The 18,939-nt window shown below is 56.6% G+C and overlaps 1 protein-coding gene across 2 annotated transcripts in view; it reads left to right on the plus strand.

Moving 5' to 3' along the window:
- Positions 1-318: 318 nt before the first annotated feature.
- The window catches only part of GTF2IRD1 (GTF2I repeat domain containing 1), a gene marked incomplete at its 3' end in the record, with an annotated part of 76,601 nt that continues 57,980 nt past the window's right edge, over positions 319-18,939 (plus strand). For both annotated transcript variants that reach the window (XM_081090352.1, XM_081090351.1), the window contains exons 1-8: positions 319-443; positions 3,053-3,194; positions 6,009-6,164; positions 7,921-8,104; positions 9,642-9,952; positions 11,094-11,183; positions 12,838-12,921; positions 16,472-16,655. In XM_081090352.1, the coding sequence (XP_080946478.1) occupies positions 321-443; positions 3,053-3,194; positions 6,009-6,164; positions 7,921-8,104; positions 9,642-9,952; positions 11,094-11,183; positions 12,838-12,921; positions 16,472-16,655 (1,274 nt within the window). In that variant the 5' untranslated portion in view covers positions 319-320. The remainder of the gene's footprint in view (positions 444-3,052; positions 3,195-6,008; positions 6,165-7,920; positions 8,105-9,641; positions 9,953-11,093; positions 11,184-12,837; positions 12,922-16,471; positions 16,656-18,939) is intronic.

Consider the following 18,939-nt stretch of genomic DNA (forward strand, 5'->3'; position numbering starts at 1 on the left):
CATAGTCCTGGGCTCACCTCTGAGGCTGCAGACTTGGGGGATGTATCTGGGGCACATGTCTCCATTATCCTGCCACCTGTGCCACGCCTGTACAGGCCACACGCCAGCCACTGCGTGTCTAGGTCTGTCAAGGCTCTGATTCCATCTTCATATAAGACCCTTAGGAGAAGAGAAGGCCAGCTCTTGACTTGTCCCACGTGGGAAGTAGAAACAGCCCTGAGGTCTGGGGCCAAGCCAGTCAGGGTGGGTCCCTACCACGTGTTCCACTCCCCGTGGCGCACACCCACCTCTGTCTGCTCCCTCTCTCTACCCAGGTGACCATGGCCTTGCTGGGGAAGCGCTGTGACGTCCCCACCAATGGCTGTGGGCCTGACCGCTGGAACTCCGCCTTTGCCCGCAAAGACGAGATCATCACCAGCCTTGTGTCTGCCTTAGATTCCATGGTGAGTACCCGGCCCACCCCCAGGAGTGGGACACCCAGCTTTATAACCAGACGTTGGAGCTCGAGTCCCATCTCTGCCTACGTCAGGGGACGAGAGGCTCAAGTGAGGTTAAGTACATAAACATCCAGTCCTGGGAATAGAGGCTGGCCGCAGTCCTCATCCCCTGCTCCTCGTTTCATTAACTCTTATTCAAGGCCCGTCCCTGGCATGGTCACAAGCCTCCCTCCCAGCACCTGGAAGATAATGTGTGGGCAGTGGTTCCTTAGAGAGCTGTCGCTGCATCTTGGGGCTGGGAGAGAGAAACGGGACTTCATAAATTACTACTCTGCTGGCACCGTTGCCTACATATGTAAGCCTGTAGCAGTTTACCTCAAATGAGAAAATAATAATATAATTTCCCTCTATCCTTTTCCGGGGAAAGTTCTATGATGGAGGGTAGGCAGGTGTTTCTTTTAATCTGCATTGTAGGATGGTGAAGTTGAAATTCAGAGAGAGCACCCCCTTACCTGAAGCCACACAGTATGACCAGTTTTTGAAGTGGATTCGGGTGCAAAGTCTTCAGTTCCCTACGACAAAGGGCCTCCCTCCAGGCTGTTCTGCTGTAGGCGGTCCTAGAGCCGTGTAGGTGGTGTTGGCCCAGAGGCAGCAGCACCCCAGGGAAGGCGGCTGGGTGCAACCCCTGCCCTGTGCAGAGCTGCCTTCATGAGGAGGGAGCCGCCCGTGCCCTGCAGCAGCATTAGCCTGGCGGTGGTGGAAGCTGACACAGGCGCTGATGGCCATCACCACAGCCACTTGCCGCAAGAGGCCATTGCCATTCAAATTGTAACTAGCTAAAATTAAATACAGTAAACACTTCAGTTGCTCAGTCACACTAGCCTCATTTCAAGTGCTCAGTGGCCACATGAGGCGAGTGGCCACGGTATTGGACAGGGCGGAAACAGAATATCTCTATCACGGCAAAAATCCTATTGGACAGCACTGGTCCAGAGGGTTTTCCGAGGCTCCGTGGGGCTTGGAGAAGCCGATGGCTCTAGCTAGCCTGGTGACATGTCGAAGACAAGCTCCCCCAGCCCCTAGGCCAGGGGTGGGCAAACTTTTTGACTCGAGGGCCACATGGGTTCTTAAACTGGACCGGAGGGCCAGAACAAAAGCATGGATGGAGTGTTTGTGTGAACTAATATAAATTCAAAGTAAACATCATTACATAAAAGGGTACGGTCTTTTTTTTTTTTTTTTTCAGTTTTATTCATTTCAAACGGGCCTGAGCTGGTCGTAGTTTGCCCACGGCTGCCCTCAGGGTCCGCAGGGGTGTGGGCAAGTGCTGTCTATCACCACCACCCGCCCCACCCCTGTTTCAGACCCTCCCCCAGGCATTTCCTCACGGCCCCCATTCTTGGTGCCTTTGGGTGAGTCGATTCCCTGCCGGGGCCTCAGCTCCTTCAGCTAAGAAGTGACCACACCACAGGGATCTCCTCCAACTCTGGCAGCCACTCCTTTGTTAGAGACAACCAGATCTGTTTGTCTTGTTTGTTAATATCCTGCAGTGTTGCTGTGGGGAAAGGGAGTGGCAGGTTTTGCTTTAATCTTAGAGAGTAGAAAACAAAACCCCCTCAATAGGGCATCAGTGGGGACAGGCCTGCTGGCCCTGCAATGTCCCAGCTTCCTCACCAGAGCAACTCCAGGATGGAGCTGGACAAGAGGCATGGTGATGGCCCAGAGAGTGTGAGGAACATGTCTAGGTCACACAGCAGCAGAACTGAGATGAGAAGCCAGATTTCCTGACTGTCAGCAAAGCACTACCTAACTCAGAAAAACCAGCGTTTATCAGGCACCAACTGCATGCTGAAAGTTACAGGCAGGGTTTTCCTGGTGAGATAGGTCAGAGGCCTGAGACGTTAGTGGTCTTGGTTGAGGGTCCCCTGTGTTAGGGCGCCCCTTGCAGTGAGCCCGCCAACCTCAACTCTAGGGCTGCAAAATACCTCTTTGCCCGGATGTCCACATGGATGCCCAGTTTAGAAATTCTTTCCCGCCAACAAGGCCTCCTTGAATCCCCACAACCAAACCCATTGAAACCCTTCGAGCTGGGCTGCTTGTCTCCATTCTACAGATTTGGAAACGGGCCCTGTGAGGGGTGTGACTGCCCCAGTCCCACAACAGGAAGTGGCTGAAGTGGGATTGAAGCCTAGATCTGTCTGAGCCTTGGTTCTCCTGGGGCCCATCCTACCTTTTCCTCATCCAGGGCGTAGAGAGTCCAGGACAGGATTGTCCCTGGGTCCGGGCCTAACAGAGGAAGCCCACCCCAGAGCAGGGAGGACCTGGGAAGAAGGAAGGGCAGAGGCCTTGTGCCGTTGGTCTTCCTCCAGCCTCCGTAAGCTTATCTTCTCCCCCTGACCGTGGCCAAGCTGGTAGGAGATGGGGGGGGGGGGGGGGTGGCGCGGACGGCCGGGTCATTTATTGATTCCCCTGCAGATTCTAAGACTGAGAATGTTGGAGGAGTGACTGCTCCCTGGAGCTGCTGGTGGGAACTCACATCCCACCCCCAAAGCTGCATGAAGGTGTGCGGGGCTGGGGGACCTTCCCCCGGCTCACGTACCCTGCTCCCCCTGTAGTGCTCGGCGCTCTCCAAGCTGAACGCAGAGGTGGCCTGTGTCGCTGTGCATGATGAGAGCGCCTTCGTGGTGGGCACCGAGAAGGGGAGAATGTTTCTGACCGCGCGGAAGGAGCTGCAATCAGACTTCCTCAGGTTCTGCCGTGAGTACCCCGGGACTCTGCAGGGCCAGGGTATTGGGTCCCCAGAAAAACACTGGGTGACTCTGTTGGGGGACGCCCTGGACAGGAGGGGGTTGTGCAGGCTTCCCGACTTGGCAGCCCCCTTTTTAGTTGGAATCATACAGCAGCCCCTTGGTTGGTAGAGCCTGGGTGTCTGAACCCCAGGGCCAGCCAGCCCCATCGGCTCATTGACAGAAGGGGACGCTGAGGCCCAGTGTTGTCCAGTTCTTGTGCGCCCCTGACACAGGGGCTGAGCACACTTGTTTAATACTTGCTGAGCGCCTGCTGTCTGCAACACCCTTCACAGTGCCAACACATTTATCTTGACGTCAACCTTAAGAGGTAGGCACTGTCATTGTCATAGTATCATAATCTTGGAGCCACCTCCTGGTGGCTCGGGGATGGAGTGACAGGACACGTCCAGCAGCACACAGGAAATGCTCGGGAAGTGGGAGCAGTTAGTACTGCTCTGATAAATTGTGCTCTGGCCCTGCACGTCCTGCTACTGTTTACTTTTCCCAGCAGGCTTAGGGCACAGTTACAGTTACCCCTGGTTCGCAAGCGAGAAACTGAGACTCCATGAGCATAAGCCACTTCCCCAGGGACATAGCCGACAAGTGAGTGAGGCAGGATCTGAGGCCAGGCCTGAAACCCATGCTCTTTCTGCTACACTCTGTTGGGGTCCAGCCCCAGCAGGTCCAGGGGTTCCCGTAGGTGTGGACAGAGTTGGCGAAGAATGAAGGACACGGAGGTCCTTTCTTGGGGAGGTGGCCCTGTTTAAAACGCATAGCGCTAAGACGGGGAGCAAACATATGCCATATATGCCAGGTCCCTTGAAACATAAGCTGTGCAGATGTTTCTTCCCTGCAGCGACTGTATCAAGCAGCAAGGGTGGACCGGCTTCCAGCAAATTCCCCCATTTTTATTTTTTAAATGACAGCGCATATAAATCAGCGGCACCTCTCGGGTTGGTTTGTTTAAGACTCGGAAGAAGACTTGTTTGTGATTTTGCTAACAGGTCAGTCCGAGGCTTAACCCTGTATCAGCTCCCCACAACACTCCTTCAGAATCGGGAGATGCAGCACGGGCACCCCAAGAGCCCTGCCACGGGGTTCGGGTCGCTCTCAGCAGAGACCGACATTCAGGGCTGTGAGCCAGAAACCCCCGAGACAGAGGAGTCGTTCTGAGGCCCCCAACCCTTCAACACTACTTGAGCCTTAGGCCCCTCCTAACCCAGTCCCTGCCTCTGCATCTCACCTCCCGGCGTTTCTTGTACTTACCCCGGCTGTGTTGCGCTGCCCGCTAGTTCACCAGCCCTGTGTCCCTTCCCATCTCTGCCTCTGCCCCACCTGGAAGGTCCTCATCCTCTCCTCTCCCTGGCAGGTGTCTGCCCAGCCTCCTGCCCCAGGCCACATTTAGGCCCCTCCATCCCTTCAACCTTTGCTGTGGTTGCTCCCCACACCACGCCAGCCCCCTTTGCCCTAAATTTCCATCTGCGCCTGGTGCCCCAGCTTGGCAGTAAGCTGGGGGAGGTCACCTTCACCTTTCTGGTAGATTCTTGGGTCCTATGGGGTTAGGGCTTGATCCCAGCACTGAAGGCTAGCACTCAATCGAGCATTCGAGCCCACAGTTTGGGACTCAGAGCTCTTGAGTTAAGGGCCGGCCCTGGAGTCAGATGCCCGGGGCCACATTCAGGCCCTGCCACCTGCTTCCTGGGCCTCAACCTCCTCATCTGTGAAAGGGGAGAACAGTGCTCCCCTCCTCACAGGTCCATCTGAGGATTAAATGAATTAATACATGGCAAGCGCTTAGAGCAATGCCTGACACTTAGTTTACACTCAGTGAATGCCTGCGGTTGTCTGACCAGCATAGCGTTTTCCTTATACCCCAGGCCTGGACCCTGGGATCAGCCATTTCAGGGAAAGCCGTCCCTTAGCATTGGACCTATCACTCCTGGGGTCCAGCCGCTTCCCCAGCCTCCCCATCCCACTCAGCCCTCGGAGCCTGCACCCTCTCCAAGGGAGGGCGGGGGCCGGGGCCGGGTCGGGTGGGCAGTAGCAGGGTCTGTGGTCCCCCGTTGGCCAGGCTGGAAGCCAGACTGGGGCCTGACGAAGGTGCACCTGGCTTCGTGGAGCCAGGCAGAGCCACTATTTATAGCACCGGGATCGGGCTGGTTTATTTCAAGCGTCACAGCTCCTCGGCGGAGACCAGGCTGCAAGCTGGGAGGGGGCCTCTGGACTCTCCTCTGGTCTCCTTTCCTGCATGTTTCCCGCAGCTTCCCCACCCAGGGACCCACTGACACGCCGGAGCCTCCGCCCTCGCCCAGCCTTGCACGAACCTGCCTCTTCCAAGCCTCTCAGCCCCCTGGTGGGGTCATCATCTCCCCACTTGGCAGAGCAGAAAACGGGCCTCGATCGTTTAAAATGGAGCGTTAGTGTCAGAGCACAGAGACAGATGGAATAGACATTCGTTGGGCCCCAGTTCTGAGCCAGGCCAGCTGGCCTCCAGGGAGAGCTCACCAACTGAGGCCCAGAGAGGAAAGAGACTTGCGTACGGTCACACAGCAGGTTAGGGGTGGCCAGGGACGAGACCCAGGCCCCATGACTAGCCTGGCCCTACGCAGGGCTTGCTCACCCATTAATTCTTCATTCATTCATTCACTCATTCACTCATTCATTTGCACTTCGTGTTGGGTGCCCCGCTGCGGAGCTCAGCACAGGGCAGGGACAGTCCAGCTCCCTGGGCAGGTGGTGAGATGGGTGCTCACCACCCCTCCGTCTGCTCTGTGTCCCATAGGAGGACCCCCGTGGAAGGAGCCGGAGGCGGAGCACCACAAGAGGGTGCCTCGGGGTGAGGCTGGCGGCCGGAACATCGCTCGGTCCACCCTGGAGCATGGCTCAGATGTGTACCTTCTGCGGAAGATGGTAGAGGAGGTGTTTGATGTTCTTTATAGTAAGATCCTTCCTCATTCCATTCGGGGGCCCCAGGCGGGTGGGAGCCCTGGTCCCCACTCAGACGAGGAGGCGCCCTTCTGCCCCACTATGGACCCTAGGCAGCACTTCAGTGCAGCTCTCCTTCCTCCCGCATCTCTAGGCATGGATCTTCCACCCCAGCCGGTGTCCTCACCCACCGTCCCCTCTGCCCCTGCCCAGGCCCTGGTGGTCACCGCCACCTCTCACCCAGAAATGGCCCCAGGCCTCCTCACCTGTGACCAAGGGCATCTTTCTAAAGCACAAGTCTGACCATGCTCTTTTCCTGCACTTCCTTTGGGGGTGCCCTGTCAGGGGGAAGGGTTAGGCTGTACCTTCAGTGTGGCTGGAGCACCCACCACAGCCCCTCCCCGCCCCCTTCTCCAGCTGGGCCGGCCGGGCTGACCCACCTCCTGAGCCACTTCCTGTTCTCCAGCACACCCTGGCTCCATTTCACACCCCCTCGCCTTTGCACCACTGTGCCCTCGGGGGCTGCCTTCTCCTCTGTATGGTGGAGACCATGTTACTCTAAGGCTCAGCTCCAGGAAGCCCCCACAGACTGGTTGGGGCCCCCTCTGGATACCCACTGTGCCCTCTCCCCTCACCAGGCAGCTGCTCTCAGCTGGGTCAGCGATGTACCTGCTGTTCCTGTGGTCCCAGCCTGCAGGTCAGGGCCCAGCAGCAGCAGGGTTCAGGGGGCATTTGTTGAATGACTGAGGGAAGGCTACCTGGCAGCCAAGTCTTTCCTCCGGGGCTGGGGAGGGACAGGCCTGGCCTTTCTTGGAAAGGGTCAGGCTGCAGAGTCAGGGCCAGTGGCAGCCTTCACACTCCCAGGTGACCTTGGGCAGGCCCTACCGCGTTTATCTCTGACCCACTTTGTGCCTTTCCCCATTCCTCTTGGGTTCTGTGGAGCAAAGGTCTGTGAGGGAGCGCCTGCTGTCGTTTAAATGTCGGGAGGAGGCCAGGCAGGGAGATGGGGCCCGGAGGGCCTACGTAAGCACACTGGCCACCCTGGGACACAAGGACTTGTCACTCGTGCTTGGCTATGCCACTGCAGACACTTTGGCCAGCTGCAGGGTTCGTGCCCAGAGTCCCCTCTGCCCCTGCCCACTCTGCCCTGGCCCCCTCCCCCACCTTGAGCAGAATCAGGTGGCACTGAGGTGAGGGTTGTCGCATAGAGGCAACAACAGATGCTTCTGAGCCCAGGCCTCTAGGCCCTCCCACCCCCTCGGTTCCCAGCCAGGCCCCCCTCTACTCACCCCTCCCTTCATCCTTTCCATCTTCTCAGCCTGTCTCTCCTCTCTTTCTGAATCCCCTCTTTCTGTTTCCTCTCTATTTCCTGTCTTCCTTATTTTCTCTTCCTCTCATTCTCCTCTCCCTTCCTCCCTATGGCTTTTTCCTTGCAATCTCTCTCATGCCCTCTTTTCTCTCTCTTATCTCTCTCACCCCTCCTCACCTCGTGCCCACAGCCCCACGCCTGCTTTTCCCTCCACCCAGATGCCTCAATGGGTAGCCCTGGCCCTCAGACAATGGGCCCTGACCCACAGCCCCACTCACCAGCCTCTGGGGTTATTCTGTGTGAAATCTGCATGTAAGGAACTGATGGAGTTCTTGTTTCCTGGGAACCCAGCACCAAGGAAGGTCACTCAGCATGGCCCCCGCTCTGGAGCACGCCTGGCCCCCACCCATCCTGGCTGCCCTCTCACACTAGATCCTCTCCTCGAACCCTCCTCCCACAGGCGAGGCCCTGGGAAGGGCCAGCGTGGTGCCGCTGCCCTATGAGAGGCTACTCAGGGAGCCTGGGCTGCTTGCCGTGCAGGGGCTGCCCGAGGGCCTGGCCTTCCGGAGGCCGGCTGAGTATGACCCCAAGGCCCTCATGGCCATCCTGGAGCACAGCCACCGTATCCGCTTCAAGCTCAAGAGGTGAGTGAGGCCGCCTGCCTGGGAGGGGGCCAGGGTCTGGTGGCTGGGCCATAAGGGCTGGACCAGGAAAGGCTAGGAGGGTGACCTGCTTCCATGCTGGCTCAGCCCCGTGTGGTCACTTCAGACCCCCACAGGGGAAGGGGACCCTGGTTGTAAAAGCTGCCGGTCTGATGGTGGAGGTGAGGCAGAAGTACCATCATGGAGTGTTACCTGAGCCAGGTGTTGAGTCCCGGAAGGCCTCCCAGGGGATCCCTGAGTTGCAAAGAGGCTGGAAGAGACTTGGTTGGGGGAAGTAGCACCGGCAGCACTGCAGACTCCAGGGACGGCCGGGCAGAGTGGAGGTGGCAAGGCAGACCAAGGGCCATCAGTGCTCCAGCCCCACTGTCAGCACACGGGCCAGGAAGAGAGGGGTGCGATGGTGCCGGGGTCCAACCCCAGCAGGTCCAGGGGTCCCCAGAGGTGTGGACGGAGTCGGCGAAGAAGGAATGACACGGAGACAGCGTTCAGTTGATCAGCAGCCTAGCCAGGATCTCTAGCCAAGTTCTGGTCAGGATCTCCAGTGAAGTTCTGGTTAGGATCTCCAGCCAGGTTCTGTGTCCATGTTCTCTGCTAGGTTCTCCAGCCAGGTTCTGTAGCCATGTTCCCTCGCTAGGTTCTCCAGCCAGGTTCTGTCCAGGTTCTCAAGCCAGGTTCAGTCACCAGGTTCTAGTCAGGTTCTCTTGCCAATTTCTGTAGTCAGGTTCAGTCCAGGATCTTTTGCCATGTTCTCTCGCTAGGTTCTGTCTCTAGGTTCTGAGGCCAGTTTCTGTCCAGGATCTTTTGCCATGTTCTCTCCAGCGAAGTTCTTCTGTCTCTAGAGAACGTTCTGTGTAGGTTCTGTGCCAATTTCTGTCTCTCTTCTGTCTCTTGCTGTCTTGTTACATCTGTATTTATACCAGTTGATTCCAATCCTATCAATCTCTATTCCAAAGGTTAGGGCGTTTCTTATCTCCATTCCAGGGAGTAAAGATTATGTAGCTTAAGCATGATTATTCGTAGTTAAAGTGATTAATTACCCGCCTGGCACTTAGTTAAGGGATTTTATTCCCTCCCTAACTTCAAGGGAAAATCCCTACTTGGGGAAACAACCTTTCTCAGAGAGGCGACCTTGGTTAAAACACATAGTGCCAAGAAGGTGAGCAAACATATTAAGAACAGTATGCCATATATGCCAGGTCCCTTGAAACAGCAAGCATGGACCGGCTCCCGGCACGATGGGAGGTGGCGTGATTAACTGCAGCTGAAAGGACACCGTTGGTGGACTGGGACAGGGCGGAGGGCCGGGCCTGGCTTCTCCGGTCGCCCAGCCATGTGGCCCTGGGGACATCACGCCCCACCCCAGGCCTGCACCCCCACCCATAGAATGGGGGATGGCTCCTGTCCTGCGTACCTCACAGGCTGTCGCGTTCTGCGAAGGGAGGGCTGAGGGGCTGCAGAAGAGATGTAGCCAGCGGACAGGTGCACAGAGCTGTTGTGTGTCCTTGTCTCCTTTACCCAGGCCACTCGAGGATGGCGGTCGGGATTCCAAGGCCCTGGTGGAGCTGAACGGTGTCTCCCTGATAACCAAGGGGTCTCGGGACTGTGGCCTGCATGGCCAGGCCCCCAAGGGGCCACCCCAGGACCTGCCCCCCAGCGCCACTTCCTCCTCCATGGCCAGCTTCCTGTACAGCACTGCACTCCCCAACCACGCTGTGAGAGAGCTCAAGCAGGAGGTGCCCACCTACCCACTTGCCCCCAGCGACCTGGGCCTCAGCCGGCCTGGGCCTGAGTCCAAGACTCCCACTGCCCAAGACTTCTCTGACTGCTGTGGTAAGCTTCTGCTGGGGGCCTTCTACGTGGGACAGAGGTTGCTCACGTAGGGCACCTTCTAGGGCATGTCAGGGTGTTCAGGCCCTCCCAAAACTGAAGGAGGAATGTCGGGGCACAGGGCTGGGGCAGGACAAATGGCATTCTGGCTTAGACCCAGTCAGACACCAGGCCTTCACTCAGCCTTCTGTGAACAGTGTCCTTGGCCTGGGACCAAGAGACAGCCGAGAGGACTCCCAGAGGAATCTATGGAAAACATGCTTGGTCACATGCATTTAATAAGCACCCACTGGGTTAGGGATACTGGAAGCGTCAGAGAAGCAACAGCTGGGTATGAGAAAGACTTTGTTCATGTCCTGGCTTCTCTGCTTAGTGGCTAATGTCCTGTGGCAAATCTTTATCTCTGTGAGCCTCAGTTTCTCATCTGTACTCGAGCTGTTGTGATCATGATTAAATGACAGAGCTCGTTAGAAATGCACATGCTCAGGCCTCGCCGAAGCCTGGCTGAGCCTGAAGCTTTGGGGGCGAGGCCCAGCTGTCTACAAATTGACAAATCCACTAAGTGGTTCCAGTGTAAGCTCAAGTTTGAGAACTGCTGGCACATAGTAGATGCTCGTAAGTTATGTTTACTATCTATCTTCTACAATAATAAAAGGGTAATATGCTAATTAGACTGCACATCCTTCCTGACAAAGCCGGGGCTGGAGGGAAGCCAGCCCGGGTCCTGGGTGCCTGCCGGCAGCCGGGGAGGGAAGCCGGTACCGGCAGCCGGGGGAAGGAAGGCCTGCTCTTGCACGAATTGTTGTGCATCGGGCCTCTAGTTATAAGGAAACAAAAGGACGCCCACACACATGCAAATATGTTGGCTGAGCAGGGGGCTGGGATTCACATGCCTGTTTTGTCCCCACCTGTAAAAGGTGACCTCAGACGTCCTGCCCTCCCTGATCGGCCATTTGGGTAGCAGAATGTCTCAGGCCTCTGGTTAGAGAACTTGCCTAGAGTTCGTGAATACAGGACTCAGTTCTGGGGTGTTTGTGTTGGGTGACATTGTTACCCCAGAGCCAATGCCTGTGCTCCACAGCCAGATCTGGGGACCCCTCTTGGGGCCCACCTCGAACCTGTACCTTTCCTTTTCCTTGTCCAGGACAGAAGCCCACCGGGCCTGGTGGGCCTCTCATTCAGAACGTCCATGCCTCTAAGCGCATTCTCTTCTCCATTGTCCACGACAAGTCAGGTAGGACAGCGCCCATGGCGGCACCCTGACCAGAGTGGGGGCCGGGGGCTGAGGGTGGTGCTTGATAAAATGGAAATGCGTCTGCCGTCTCTTTGTGAGAGAAAGGACAGCTCTGCACAAGGGACTTGTGAGTAAAACCAGAGTGTAAGCATTACATGTTGCTGCATAACAAATTGCCCCCGAAGTTAGCTTAAACCCGCAAGCATTTGTATCTTAAAGCTTCTGTAGGATGGGAATGTAGGAGCAGCTCATCTGGGTGTCCTGGCTCAGGATCCCTCATGAGTCATCGCCATGTTGGCTGTGGCCATGATCATCTGCAAGCCTGACTGGGGCTGGAGCCATCGCTTCCAAGCGCAGTAGTGTGGCTCTTGGCAGGAGGCCTGTTCTCACTCTTTGGGCCTCTGCAGGGCGGCTTGAGCATCCTCACAATATGGCAGCTGGTTTCCCGGCGTTAGTGACCCCAGAGACAGTGAGGAGGAAGCCACATGCCTTTTATGACCTGGCCTCAGAAATCACTGTCACTTCTGCCACATTCTACCCATTGGAAGCCCGAGCTTGATCTAATCCGCACTCCAAGGGAGAGAGAGGAACTCAGCGCCACCTCTTGAAACGAGGAGTATGGAAAAATGTGGGCAGATTGGAAAGTAGCTCACAGAGAGCCGAGAGCAGGAGAATTGGGGATTCGTTTATACCAAAGCGGGATGAAGACTTCCCAGCAGTTTTGCCTCGTGGAGGCTCCGCTGCACCTTCAGTGAGAGGCTCTTTTTAGAAAGCCTAGTCCCCTTTGATGAGATTGGGAACCCCACTGCCCCAAACAGGGTTCATCCCTGGCAAGGAGAGGATGTGGGTATCCAGCTGGAGCGGCCATGGTGGGCAAGGGGTCCGATAGAATCTCGCTGGGTACTGGTTGGGTGCTCTGAGACAAAATACTGAGCATCTCTGAGCCTGTTTTCCCATCTGAAAAGGAGAAGTAATATCTATGTTTAAAGGTTGTCATGAGGGAATAAATAGGATATTACATATATATATATATATGTATGTATAGTGCTTAGCACAGATAAGCACTTAATAAAGTAAAGATGTTGCTTTATAATTATAATGACAAACGATCACTCTTGTTATTCAAGTTAAATTGAGGCAGAGGCTTTGGTTTCATGTAAGAGGCCAGTAGGGTGAAGGGTTTAGGGCAAGCCAACAACTCCAAGGCTAGGTGAGACCCCAGATGGATGAGGCATGAGGGCTGGGTCTTTGAGGTCAGGACTCAGCCTGTCTGTTCTCCAAGGGAGCGTTCTCCCGACTGCCTACCTGTCTGGGCAGGAGGAGCCCAGGATGGACCGCTGAGCCTGCGCCATATCCTCTGCCCGTGGGGTAGACAGAGGCCAGAGGCGGGGGCGGGTGGGGAGACTGTCAGAGCATCCTGGATCTGTGTGGGGCCGCCTCCTGGAGGAGGCTGGGGCGTCAGGTGCGAGGTGGGAACGGGTGGAAGGGCTGTGGAGGGGAAAGCCCGGGGCCCAGGGCGGTGGAGAGAGAGTGGCTGTCTCTGGGCACAGCCCCAGCCGGGAGTGGGGGCAGCGGGGGCGTCTCTTCACGAGGCAGCCGGGCCACGGGTCACGTCTCTGACTGGGCCTCACTCGTACCTCCTGTGTTTTGATAGAGAAGTGGGACGCCTTCATCAAGGAAACCGAGGACATCAACACGCTCCGGGAGTGCGTGCAGATCCTGTTCAACAGCAGATATGGTGAGTGGGCGGCGGCCGCGGTGTGTCCCTGGTGGCGTGTTGAGCATCTCAGTACGTGGCAGTCACTTGTGTTCCCTAACATGACAGCCAGAGCCATATGCTGGCACCCGCATGCCATCAGCGCGAATGTCATCTCCTGTCTGAGGAGGGGGTGGTTGTGTCAATATTTCTCTTCTAGATTCTCCGGGGGGTGGGGCTGATGGCAGAGGCCCAGACCTTGACTCACCTGTGGGAGGCAGGCAGATCGGGGGGCAGGCAGTGAAAAATGGCTGCGTGCAAATTCCCCACAGCACCGTGCCCCTGCCTGCCTCCTTGCCTTTGCCTGTGCGGTGCCCTCTGCCTGGCATGCCCTGTGCATCTTTTGGAGTCAAAGTCCCACTTGTTCTGTGAGACTTAGCCTGGGCTAGGTGGGCCTCCGAAGCGAAGCCCTGTCAGGTATGGTTGAAAGGGGCTTCTTAGGAATAACAAAGGCTGCCCTTCACACACACACACACACACACACACACACACACCCGTCACTCAGGAGATTACAAGGGTTTTGTGAGTCCTTGCGCCAGGAACCAGAGTTGAAGACCACAGACATACGTATTACATCACGTATCGGTCTTGCTTTCTCCCTTCTCTTCACGCACATTTATTGATCCGCACACTTACCAGTTGTGCATCGCGAGCGCCCCTCCTTGTGCCAGGCTCCCAGGCCAGCTCTGGTCTCTGTTGTTGCAGCAGTTGCTGAAGCTGTGTCTTTGGTAGCAGGCAGTGCTGCACAGCCACACACTCCAGTGTGGGGTAGCACACAGGGACAGGAGCCCTCAGAAAGAGGCAGCTCAGAGGAAGGTGAGTTCTCGGCAGGCTCGGGGAGTCATGAATGGCTTCACTAAGGAGGTGCCCTTTGATCCAGGCTGGAGCTGAGGAGGCCTGGGCACATGGGCTTGACAGTTCCAGGTTGGGGCAGGGCTGAGCAAGGCCCTTGGGGCCTTAGTGAGAAGTCTGGGAGAGGCTGGGTGCCTTTGATGTGGCCATGCGGGCCCACCCACTCCGCCCAGACTGGAGGGCTGTCTGTCTGCACCTGAGTCCTCCAGGCCCCAGGCAGGTGTGAACTGGATGGGAGGCAGGGGGAGGGAGCTGGGGGGGGCTCTGCCCCAGCCCCGCTGGCACGCAGCCACCAGTTCTCAGGCCTGTTGTGGGCTCTTGATGTTTCCGGAATGTGGAACCTTTTCTAGACATCAGCACCTGGGCCCACCACAGCCAGATCCAAGCAGGAATGTTGGATTAGAGTGGCCCAGGTCTTGCCCTTGCTCAGCCTTCCCGTCAGCTGCCCAGGGGAGGAGGAGGCTCCCCGTGAATTTTGGGGAGAACATTGGGCGACCTGAGGCATCCTGCAGACCGCGGATGAATAGATTCTGCTTCTGGTTCTGTCCTTCCAGCTACCAATTCTGGGGGAGATGATGTGGCTGGGGTGCAGAGGGAAAAATAACGAAGAAAGGGGGGGCAGCCTTTAGGGAGCCTCAAGGACATTGTCACCTGGGAAACATAGAGACTAGACAAAGGGTGTCGAATGGTGCATGGCGGCTTGGTTCTCCCTTCCCCAGCCCTGCTGCAGCTGGGGGCCGGGCAGGGTCATGCCTCTGTCCACCGGAGCCCCTTGCTGCTGAAAGGCAGGCCCAGCACATCTGATGAACCCCGGTGGAGATGGATTTACGTAGACTCGAGGAACCTATTGCTCAAGTGCTGGGGCTAGGGCGTGGCTGGTGATGTTGGAAGTGGGGAGTCGGGGGAAGAAATGGTTTGACAGCTGTTGAGATTTCGAGGGTTTAATTTGACAGTGAATTAAGTGTGACTTCACAGTGGGATCTGGCTGCCAAAGCCGCCAACGCAGACCTAGGCTGCATCAACAGGAAAACAGTGTCGGCAGTGTCCCAGGAAGGGCCCCAGACAGTGCTGCTCTGCCCTGGTCAGGGCCCGGCTGGAGGGAGGTCCAGCTCAGGGCTGATTGTTGTCAGGACAAAGACAAAACCTGGTGGGGACACAGACAAGGCCAGGATGGGGAAGGGCCTAGGGAGCAGTGAGAGATGTGGGACCCTTGGGAGAGAACAGAGTAGCAAGGCAAGAGTGGACACCGGCCCTGGCTGGTTTGGCTCAATGGATAGAGCATCGGCCTGTGGACTGAAGGGTCCCAGGTTCGATTCTGGGCAAGGGCACATGACCCAGTAGGGGGTGTGCAGGAGGCAGCCAATCGATGATTCTCTCTCATCATTGATTTTTCTATCTTTCTCTCCCTCTCCCTTCCTCTCTGAAATCAATAAAAATATATATTTTTTAAAAAGAGTGGACACCCAGCCCAGCTCATCTCCTGAGACCTCCCAGGCCTTGGGGAGAACCGGGGACGCATGAAAGCACCATCCAGCTCTGGCCAGGTGGCTCCGTTGGTCGGAGTGCCATCCGTACTCCAAAAGGTTTCGGGTTCAATTCCCAGTCGGGGCACATACTTAGGTTTTGGGTTTGATCCCCGATCCAGGACCAGATGGGAGGCAAGCGATTGATGTTTCTCTTCCTTTCTCTCTAAAAATCAATTTTTTTAAGTGCCATCAAGCACACCGTGGGTGCTCAAGTAGTGTTTGGTGAGTGAATGAATAAGCACATAGAGAGCTGGGGTGTGAGTGAATGTCTGAAATGCCAAGACCAAACCTCATAGTCCAGAGGAAGAGAACAAGTGACCACTCATGAGCCCGGGTTCGTTGGCAATGCTGTCGGCTTCCGGCGCGAGTCTCATTGATGTCACTGAAAAGTGAGAGGAGTGCCAGGCCCTCGCTGGAGGAATAGGCTCACTCACCGGTGTGGCCAGCGGCATCCGGCCAGAGCCACCTGGAGCCTGGGGCCTTCCTGCAGCCATTCACTCACTCAGTGGAAGTGCAAGGAGCACTGTGGTGTGCCAGCCCCGTCTGGATCCCAGATGTGGGGCAGCGAGGACACCCCGCTCCCGTGGAGCTTAGGTTCCAGACGGCACACCAGTGACTAGACAAGCATGTCCGCAATGGCAGGTCCTGATAAACTTGGGGTGAAAAACAAAGCGGGGTGGGCTTGGGAGGGGTGGAGGGGGCTGTTTTAGGCTGATGAGGGGGCATTTGACAGACACTTAGAGAAAAGGAGAGAGGGGAGCATCTGGTTACGTGGGAGGAAAGTATCTGAATAAATAGGAGAGCAGGAGCAAAGGCCCTGGGGTGGGTGTGTGCCTGGCCTGTTAGGAAAGCAACAAAAAGGCCCAGAGACTGGAATGAGCAAGCAGCGGGGTGAGAGGGGTGGGGGAGATAAGGTCCCAGGTGATGGGGTCCTGTCCCATCGAGCTCAGAGGCCCAGGTAGGACTTTGACCATCCCTGAGTGAGATGGAGCCTGTGGGCATTTTCCAAGAGAGATGACGTGATTTGACATTTCAGCATGGCCACTGGGTGGCCAGAGGTGCCAGGAGGTGGGAGGTGATGGCAGCCACGGCCCTGGGGCCCTGCGTGTCCTGTGGCCTTCATGTTGCACTCAGCCTTGCCATTGCCTTTCCAGCGGAAGCCTTGGGTCTGGACCACATGGTCCCCGTCCCCTACAGGAAGATTGCCTGCGACCCGGAGGCTGTGGAGATCGTGGGCATCCCGGACAAGATCCCCTTCAAGCGTCCCTGCACCTACGGGGTTCCCAAGCTGAAGCGGATCCTGGAGGAGCGGCACAGCATCCACTTCATCATTAAGAGGTGCTGGGTGGGTTGCAGGGGGCATGACCTTTGTTCCACGCTAGGCCTGGGTTGGTTCAAGGTATTAGGGTGTGAAGGCTGGGCAGGGGCAACAGCAGGCATGAGGCAGGGCCCTGGGGAGGCGACGATGGGGCGGGGATGGAATGAAGTGGTTCTCCGACTTAAAGAGAGAATCAGGCAGACCTGGGAGAGAATTCTGACCCTTTAACCTAACAGCGGTGTGGTCTCCTCTTGCCTGGGGAGAGGTTGGCCCTCCTAGCTGGCAGGAGAATTGCCCTCACAGGTACTGGACTCACCACCAAGCTTGTACCAACAGTTCCAGGCAATGCCCAGACTTCCCGGATGATCCCTCCTAAATGGTTAGAGATGGAGGGGTGGCCAGAGGCTGAGCTCGCCAGCCCCTGCCTCCAGGCAGCACTGCATGGTCCCTCCCAGGCATCTGTTCCGGATGTTTCCTCTTGGCGGTGTGAGCTGGTGCATTCATTTACTCATGTGCCTGCTCGCTTATTTGTTGCCACTAGACTATAAAGTAAGCAGGGACCGTGGACAGGGCTGTGTTTGGCTCATTACTGAATCCCCAGTGACCATGACAGTCCCTGGTAGGTAGTAGATGCCTAATACAGATCTATGGAACGCGTGAGCAAATGCACGCACGCACGCATGCTTGGCCAAGTTGGGCTCATACCTTCTGACTTCTTAGAGCTTAGGAAGTAACCTGGGTAATGGGAGAAAGAGAAATGGGTTGAGGGCGCCAACTTAGGGTGGTCAGGGGCCTCTGAGAGCTAGAGCTGGGAGTTTGAGAAGGGTGGGCCCACGTAGAGCTGGGCAGTGTTTGGGCGTAATGGATGGCCTCAGCGAGCAGCTTAGATTACCCGGGGCTGCAAGGAGGCCGGGCGTCAGCAAAGGTTGAGAATTGCTCTAGGGTGGTGGGTAGGACTTCTGCAGGGCGGGTAGAGGCCAGAGGCGGGGTCTCACAGGCCCTCTGGCTGCGGGGAGACTTGAGCAGAGGTGGGGAGACTGGCAGGAGGCTGAGCAGTGAGCCAGGCCAGCGTGGCCGGTGGAGGGAGAGAGGTGGCGGGATTTGGGACAGATGCTCAGCTGTGATGGGGTTTGCTGGTGGATGGAATGTGGGAGCTGGGAGGGGAGCAGGGAGACAGGGATCACCCCCATGTTTCCAAGTGAGTTCACGTTGGATATGTGAACTCAGGGAAGATCAGGAGATGACGTTCTCAGAGGCCAAGTTGAGATGTCAGGAGCTCTGGAGAGAGGCCTGGGTTAGAGATAAAAATCTGAACATTGTCAGCCTGGGCCAGGAAGGGATCTCAGGGAAGAGAGGGGTGGAGATAAGAAGAGAAGAGGGCTCATGTGAGAGGCCTGGGCGAGGACAGAAGGCTGAGGCAGCTGGCCAGGACTGTGGGTGGGCCTCCTGATGCCTCCCAGGAGATGATTCTGGAAGTCAGGGCTGATAGTGTGGGTCTCCCACCCAGAAGCCTTTACCGCCTCTGGCCCTCAGGGTGCAGGGCACACTCTGGCCTGTTGGCAGCCACCGAGCCAGCCTTCTTGCTGCCCTGCCTTCCCACATCCCCAGGAACTCCTGCCACCTCCCCTGCCTGTGGGCCTTTGCTGAAGCTCTTCCTCCACCTGGACCAGCTTCCCACCTGTCTGCCTTTCAAGGCTTGCTTTTGTTTTTCTCAGCGTCTGGAAGACCACGCCCCCTTCCTTCATTAGCACACTCCTTGCTTGCATCTGCATTGGAGCCATTTCATGCGCTTTTACAACCCTCCTGTGGAGCCCACTTGATGAATGATTCTGGAGGTGCATTGTAGTCAGTCATCAGGCAGTGTTATTGCTGTCTAGCTTAAATCCCTCTTGCTGTTGCCTAAGTCCATTTTCTTCCGTTGACTCTTGGTAGGGGGGTAGGGGAGAAGAAAACAACAAGGACATCCCAGTGTCCCCTCATGTGCTTGACCGTGTGTTTCATCTCCCTCAAGCCAAACTATAGCTCATTGAATGCTTCACTAGCATGTCCCTCCTACACGCTCAGCCCTTCACTGGCTCCCCTGAAGATTTTATGAAAGAGCAGGCATAGTCCCCACCTGCTCCCAGCGGCCACTGCCCATCATGAGGGGTGGTCACTTCGAAACGTTCCCGGTGTAGACTCAATGGCATTTGAGCAGCAAACCCATGGGGCTTCCTGGAGGAGGCAGCTTTGGCATCAGATGACTGGGCTTGAAGCCACTCACATCTTTTTTCTTTTTTAATGTATTTTTATTGCTTTCAGAGA

The sequence above is a fragment of the Myotis nattereri genome (assembly GCF_964212035.1).
Source record: "Myotis nattereri genome assembly, chromosome: 4".
In the NCBI taxonomy this organism is placed as follows: Eukaryota; Metazoa; Chordata; class Mammalia; order Chiroptera; family Vespertilionidae; genus Myotis; species Myotis nattereri.